This window comes from Ambystoma mexicanum, chromosome 3p (genome assembly GCF_040938575.1).
Source record: "Ambystoma mexicanum isolate Mex_15411 chromosome 3p, UKY_AmexF1_1, whole genome shotgun sequence".
NCBI lineage: Eukaryota > Metazoa > Chordata > Amphibia > Caudata > Ambystomatidae > Ambystoma > Ambystoma mexicanum.
The window spans coordinates 1,207,695,066-1,207,703,376 of NC_090925.1; the positions used below are offsets into that span (position 1 = coordinate 1,207,695,066).

At 46.8% G+C, this 8,311-nt stretch overlaps 1 protein-coding gene across 1 annotated transcript; it reads left to right on the forward strand.

Annotated features, from left to right (window-relative positions):
- The first annotated feature begins 6,510 nt into the window (after positions 1-6,510).
- On the forward strand, positions 6,511-8,025 carry LOC138580046 (general transcription factor II-I repeat domain-containing protein 2A-like). The gene has a single exon (XM_069650278.1). The coding sequence runs from the start codon at positions 6,511-6,513 to the stop codon at positions 8,023-8,025; it is 1,515 nt and encodes a 504-aa protein (XP_069506379.1).
- Positions 8,026-8,311: the final 286 nt, after the last annotated feature.

The window sequence follows — 8,311 nt, forward strand, 5'->3', positions numbered from 1 at the left end:
CTCTGAGGGGCGTTTTTCAGATGAGCGCGATTTCTTCGCCGGAGGCTCTGCCGACACTCAGCGACGAGGGGGGACAGGAGACTTAGATGTCGAGGCTGTAGAGCCTACCTCCGATGCCGGGTACACACCCGCTCCGTCATTGAGCCAAGTAACTAGGCGTCTGTTGCGGTCTTTTAGGGTCTTTTGTGAGAAGCCCTGACAGATCTCACACGTGTCCGCCGTATGATGAGGGTGAGGACAGTAGATACAGTCCATATGCCCGTCTCCTTCATATACCTTCTTAGGACCGCATGTAGCACACGGACGAAATAACACCTTTCCAGACATTCTTCAAAAAGAAACAGTCGAAGAAGCAGAAGAACGTATAACCTAATAAAATAGTAGATACTCAAGGTAATCCCACTACTTTGAAAGACGGTTGAAATCTGAGGGAGCCGCGGGGGCGGGCTATGTATACCTCTACATCCTAGTGGCGCTGCCGTATGCGGCCCAAAACGACATAGATAGGACACAAAAGTGTCGGAGGTTTTCCTATGGAAAAGGTCTATATAACTTACCGAGGATTCCCAGCCTGACGACGGGGAATATTCTAAGCATGTGAATCCATGAAAGATCCAATGCTGGAGAAGCATTGTATTTCACCCCACATGCTTGTCTCGTATGTTTGGGTGCACCTATACACTATTACTGATATTATTTACATCAGGAGCACTTTCCAAGCACACAATATGAGGCTTGAACTTGTTGATTCAGATCGTCTGCCATGCAACAAAAATCCAAAAGGTAGCAAATGCCTGAAAAGACCCTACCTTGTAATACAAGGACTGAAATACACAGACAAATGACAAGAAACAACAGTAAGCTGCATGGCAGAGGGTCTAATGGGATACGACAAAGGGGTTCTGGCTCAGGAGGAAGCAGCATGTGCCCCGTTCTGGACTGAACACATCACAAAACTAACATGGATTGTAGCAATGGAGAAACCGCTGAAAGTGCACAGCGATGAAACACATGAGGTGAAATCCCAGCCTTCCGTCCTGCAGGAATTGAAGATGAGCACACAACCCCTCCCCAACCGTTTGGGCCAAGGAGATTAGAAACTCACTTCTGACCAATCAGTTTGGGGGGGTAGGGCAGGGTAATTGGTTCTTCTCACTGCTCAGGAATTCTCAGGGGTCTACTCTTCTGGTAGAAAGCTACAAATAAACACACGGGCGGTAAGGGAAAAACGATGCCGGTAAAGGATTACCGGCATTGGTAACCGCTCCGGGCTATTACGACTCGACAAACGGCCATTAGCGGCACCGTAAACAACGGTGCCACTAATAGCAGCATGGGCGCGGGCACACGACCATACATGCCGGCAATAGCGGCATGGCGTAAACAGGAGAACATCACAAGTCAGGCGGACATGCTAATAGTATCATGAAGAAGGTGCTAAAAGTGGATACCGGCATGGCAGAAAGACCGCCATCGTGAAGCACCCGTAAATGGCCATGTGCAGTGTTCGCAACTGCCACATGTGCACACAATCAGCACACGTGGATGTAATGTACACTGGGCCAGCACAAAAGGAGCGCACCACACCCCTTCCCACACCGAAATGATTCCAATACTAGTAGCATTACTGGGGCTGGAGGACATGCTTGCATTGCAACTCCAGCAACAACAACAGGCAGCTCAGAGGAGACGCTGGAGGAGAAGGAGGGTGAGACAGGCATAGCATGCCCCACCAGTGCAGGCAGTTGTACCACTAAAGCAGCCCCCAATCCCTCGAATCAGAGCCGGTCCATTCAACCTAACACCCTGTACCGCCTGGCCCGGGACACCACCACCAACATTGTGGACATGATACACAACGACATCATCAGCCTCACAGTCATCTGTACCGCCGTCCCCCCTCTACTGAAGGTGGTGTCTGTTCTCCACTTCCTGGCCACCGGCACCTACCAGCACAGGGTAGGGCAGATGCATGGCATATCACAACCATTATTCTCACGCACGCTGAACCAAGGGCTCAATGCCCTTCTGAAGGACACAAGCGACCACATATCCCTACTACGGACTGCCCAGGAGATCTCCAACATCAAAGTTGGCTTCCATTCACTGGGAGGCATCCCAAGTTGCATCAGTGCGCTCAACTGCACCGATGTGGAATTGGTGGTCCCACATGCCATGGAGGCAGTGTACCGCAACCGCAAGATATACCACTCCATCAACGTGCAAATGGTATGTGACTCAAACATTATCATCACACATTGCTGTGCCCGATTTCCCAGATCAACCCATGACTCAATGGTACTGCGGAACTCTACGATACCACGCTACATGGAGCGACATGCAGGACAACGTTCCTGGTTACTCTGTGAGTTGCATGGCAAGCACATGGCAGTGTGATGTGGGGAAATGAGTGTTGGGGGGGGTGCATACTTCACATGGCTGAGATTAGGTGAGATAATGAACAATGCCCATACTCCAATACACTGTGCCCCACAGCAGGCCAGACTGGACCTGACACCTGAAAGCAAAATGCAAGACGTAAGCTACACCTCAATGACAACAAGCCAGTACTGCATCCATTCCATGGGCATCCACATGTACACTGCACATAATCTGACCGTATCCTGTGCAACACAATGCAGCGGCATGCTGTTGGCATGGCCAATGCAAATGATCGATGTACAGCATCACAACGGATATTGCATCCATTATTGCCTTCAAAAGAAATCACATCAAGCCAATATACAGATTTTCACTTGTGCACTACCACAGAAGTGCAGCATGCCAGCGTGGAATGGCAGATCTTCAAGAGTCTGGCTTCAACTGTGACAGGATCAAAGCATACGACCAACCACACATCACCTAGAACATAGCACCACTGCCGCGGACAACCACATTGCATGAACACGCACAAGGAATAGGACACCCCTGCATCCACTAGACCAAGGTTGTTCAACCTACGGCCCGCGAGCCACAATGCGGCCCTCCGAGCCATTTCATGTGGCCCGCGAGGCCGAACAAACAAACAAAGGAAATACTAACAAACAAGCCGGCATGGGTTGTGATTTCCATTGGCTGAGAAACAGCCAATGGAAATACTGTTGCCATGCAAGGTACGTCATATTAAAAAAAAAAGAAAACCTTGCATGGTCACAGTATTTCCATTGGCTGTTTCTCAGCCAATGGAAATCACATACGTCATGTTTATGGGCGGAGTGAAGGTAAGGTATACCGTGCCGGCACCACCTTCACACTTCTTTTCCTGCCCAGCCCAGCCAAGCCCAGCCCAGCCAAGCCAAGCCAAGCCCAGCCCAGCCCAGCCTAGCATTACGTGACCAAGCGAGGCCTGGTAAGTTTTCTTTGTTTTCTTTTTTTTTTTGGTACGTGACAGCCCAGTTTATTTATTTATTTGTTAAACATTTGTCGGGTCCGTGGACCCGATTAATTTATTTATTTCCGCAATGTTGGTTGGGCCCAACATTGCGGAAATAAATAAATTAATCGGGTCCACGGACCCGACAAACGTTGACTAAATTAATAAATAATGTGGGCTGTGACTGGCTCTGGTGCCCCCTTACAGGGGCCGTGGCAACGGAGCACTGTGACTGCCTCTACGGGCCACGGCCCAGTTTATTTATTAATTTATTCAATGTTTGTCGGGTCCGTGGACCCGATTAATTGATTTATTTCCGCAATGTTGGTTGGGCCCAACATTGCGGAAATAAATAAATTAATCGGGTCCACGGACCCGACAAACGTTGACTAAATTAATAAATAATGTGGGCTGTGACTGGCTCTGGTGCCCCCTTACAGGGGCCGTGGCAACGGAGCACTGTGACTGCCTCTGGTGCCCCCTTACAGGGGGCACCAGAGGCAGTAACGGGCCACGGCCCAGTTTATTTATTAATTTATTCAATGTTTGTCGGGTCCGTGGACCCGATTAATTTATTTATTTCCGCAATGTTGGTTGGGCCCAACATTGCGGAAATAAATAAATTAATCGGGTCCACGGACCCGACAAACGTTGACTAAATTAATAAATAATGTGGGCTGTGACTGGCTCTGGTGCCCCCTTACAGGGGCCGTGGCAACGGAGCACTGTGACTGCCTCTGGTGCCCCCTTACAGGGGGCACCAGAGGCAGTAACGGGCCACGGCCCAGTTTATTTATTAATTTATTCAATGTTTGTCGGGTCCGTGGACCCGATTAATTTATTTATTTCCGCAATGTTGGTTGGGCCCAACATTGCGGAAATAAATAAATTAATCGGGTCCACGGACCCGACAAACGTTGACTAAATTAATAAATAATGTGGGCTGTGACTGGCTCTGGTGCCCCCTTACAGGGGCCGTGGCAACGGAGCACTGTGACTGCCTCTGGTGCCCCCTTACAGGGGGCACCAGAGGCAGTAACGGGCCACGGCCCAGTTTATTTATTAATTTATTCAATGTTTGTCGGGTCCGTGGACCCGATTAATTTATTTATTTCCGCAATGTTGGTTGGGCCCAACATTGCGGAAATAAATAAATTAATCGGGTCCATGGACCCGACAAACGTTGACTAAATTAATAAATAATGTGGGCTGTGACTGGCTCTGGTGCCCCCTTACAGGGGCCGTGGCAACGGAGCACTGTGACTGCCTCTGGTGCCCCCTTACAGGGGGCACCAGAGGCAGTTACAGGCCCAGTGCATTGTAGGCAGCACAATGTTTGTCGGGTCCTTGGACCCGATTTATGTGCCGTGGTGGGGGACTGTTACTGCCTCTGGTGCCCCCTGTAAGGGGGCACCAGAGGCAGTAACAGGCCACGGGCCAGTTTATTTATTAATTTATTCAATGTTTGTCGGGTCCATGGACCCGATTAATTGATTTATTTCCGCAATGTTGGTTGGGCCATGTCCATGTCTGGACTAGCCAGGGTACCTTAGGGTGAAGCCTTAAGTCCCCAAACATATATGATTTGGGATAAATATTCACTCTTGTAGTTGCAGTGTTCAACTTAGTGTCACGTGTTTTGTGAGTTGGGACAATCTTGCGCCAACATGTCCCATTCAACTTGACATATTTCCATATGGTAGCATTTTATTTAATTGTTTTTTTATAAGCTAAATGTAATACCTGAGTTCGGTTTCTAAGTGCGGATCTCAGATTTAAACCTCTGTTGCTCTGCGTGGCCTTGCTTCCAAGACTATCTGCCAATGCTATCCGCCGTTTTCCATTGCTCCGTTATCGTGATGTGGGACACCTTGATGGAACGTGCATTATGGCACCATCATGCACCTTCTGGGTATCATCAATGCAATGTTCACATACCAAATCAGTGGGTGTAGTTGGTAATTTCCATGATATGGTAGTCTTGAGTAATTGGTTCATGGACTGCACAAAGGTGGACATTGTACCACCCAGTGCCAGAGAGCAGGCCCTCAGAAACAGACACATGCAGCGCCTCAGGGAGATGACAGGTGTACAGAAGCCTACTAGCAGCCTGTGTTGGCCCGGGTATCTTCTGGAACTTGTTTTTGTTTCCTTTCGCTGTGCAGTGTTTCCCTTTTGATTAAATGCCCTTGGACGTCTGCTTCCACTCATAGTAATTTGACAATCTGGATCTATACACAAAGATATTAATGATACATATGGTGATCCATTCTTGTAGGAAATGTGTTCAGTGTTTGTGGGGTACGTGGACCCGAGTTATTTTATTTCTGGGCCGTGGCGGTGGACTGTTGCTGCCTATGGTGCCCCCTGGACCAGTCACCTATGGTAGCAGACATATAGGCTGAAATGGATCTAGTTGCAGCTCACTAATTTTGCCCCCTGCTCCTCATGAGCCGCCATAGTTGGTCAATCTAGTGGTGTCATCAGGATTCAAATTTAGGAGGGGCAAAGAGTGGGCCAAAGGCAAAAGTAGGGGTCATGGGCTTTGGTCATGGTCATATATACTTTGGGGAAAAAAGCATTGTGAAAGAAATTGCGCCTTCCCACTTATACAATGACATTATGTGTACTGGTTAATAGCCTTGCCTTTAATTTGCAGTACTACAAAACTGGAAGACTCTGGCAACTAGCACGCCGTAACAAATAAAACATGTTGTTCTCTGAGTTTATGTGCGTTAGAACAAAGCTGACAGAGCAATTACTATTTTTTTCTGTGGCATTTTAGTGTTTTATCTCCCTCTGGCTGCCTGCCACGTGAGAATAAGAGCATTCCTTTGCATTAATTCATATTTAAGTAGCATCACAAGGGTGCCACAGCCTGTGTCCGCACCCACCCCCAGTGACTTGTATATCACGTGCCAAACACTGCTTCTCTACAGGCATTGTTATAGATTTGTGGGACAATAGTATGAGTGAGGCTTTTTTAATCATGCCATACAGTGTGGCCCAATGTTCTGCCTATATTAAAACCACTACATTATTACTTAGCAATACAAGTAAGTTTGAATTGATTTTATTGTAATGGGCCTGTGACAACGTAGCTTTCATATGACTAAAACCTACCCAACTCTCAATAGATGGCGAATCAGAAGAAAAGAAAGATTGATGCTGAATGTCGTGTTTTCAAGGATAGTTGGGCCAAGGATTTCTTTGTGTGTGAACAAAAGGGGAACATCTTGTGTCTCATTTGCCAGGAAAAAGTAGCTGTCTACAAGGAATACAATGTCAAGCGGCATTATACCACAAAACATGCCACTGAATTTGACAACCTGATTGGCCAGATTAGGATTGATCGGGCGAACTCGCTGAAGCAGGCCCTGATCGGGCAACAGTCGTTCTTCAAAGCTGGCAGACAGAACTCTGAGGCAGCAACCAAGATTAGTTACTTGATATCCGAGGCCATAGCGAGGAGAGGGAAACCATTGTCCGATGGAGAATTTGTCAAAGATTGCTTGGGAATATTGACATCTGTGGCATTCCCTGACAAACAAGCAATGGTGGAGAAAATCAGTCTCTCACATCAGACAATTGCTAGACGAGTAGATGACCTATCATCAAACATTGCAGACTCACTGACGAAAAGATTGGGTGCTTGTCAGTTTTACAGCTTGGGGGTGGATGAAAGCACAGATGTGAGTGATACCGCCCAACTGGCAATCTTTGTACGAGGAGTGACCAAAGAATTCCAAATTGTTGAGGAGCTACTTGACCTATGTTCAATGAAAGGCAAAACAACAGGACAAGACATTTTCAATGAAGTGAAACGTGTCTTGTTGAAATTCAATCTGCCAGAGGACAAACTCTGTGGTCTGACAACTGATGGGGCCCCTGCTATGATCGGCAAACACAATGGATTTGTCAGTTTAATGGCAAAGTCAGTTCCCCAGAATGTCATCACGCATCACTGCATCATTCACCAGGAACAACTGTGCGCAAAGGCCTTGGAGATGACGCATGTGATGGAAAAGGTTGTTTCTACAGTGAATTTCATAAGGGCAAAAGGGCTCAACCATAGACAGTTCCAAGCATTTCTTGCGGAGATGGGAGCAGACCATGATGATGTGATCTACTTTTGCCAAGTTCGTTGGCTTAGCAGGGCAGCCACACTATCCAGATTCTGGTCACTGCTTAATGAAATTAAAACATTCATGACGAACAAAGGGAAAGATGTCACCTTCTTGGAAGATGCGAGCTGGTTGAATGACTTGGCATTCCTTGTTGACATAACAAAATATCTTTCAGACCTGAATATAAAACTGCAAGGGAAGGAACAGTTTGTGAACAAGCTGTATGAGCACATCCAATCCTTTGTTCATAAGCTGGAATTGTTTCAGAAACAGCTGAATGAAAAAAATGCTACTCATTTCACAGTACTGATGACCAGATCTGCTCACAGCATCAACCATGACAAGTATTCGGCACTGGTTGGGAATCTTTTGAATGAATTTAAAAAACGATTTTCAGATTTCAGGGAGCACAGTGATGAGCTGAAGATTTTTGCAGATCCGTTTGGTACTAATGTCACCAATGCTCCTGACATGTTTCAAATGGAATTAATTGACATGCAAAGTAATGGTGACCTGAAGAGATGAAGAGAGCCTTTTCTGAACATACCCTGCATACATTTTATAGTAAATACATTACATGGGACTCTTTCCCAAATCTGTCTAATCATGCACTTCGGTTCATTGCACTTTTTGGCAGCACGTATTGCTGTGAACAGCTTTTCTCAAGATTGAAGAGCATAAAAACTAAATCAAGATCACTTTTGACAGATGGACACCTATCTGGAATACTCCGCATTGCCACATCAAGTGTGCCAGCGGATATTGAGCATTTGTGCAAGCAAAAACAATGCCAAGTGTCACACTGAAAATA

What these genes read in the sequence shown, in the direction of transcription:
- LOC138580046 (XM_069650278.1), top strand. Translation starts at nt 6,511, where the DNA reads ATGGCGAATCAGAAGAAAAGAAAGATTGATGCTGAATGTCGTGTTTTC.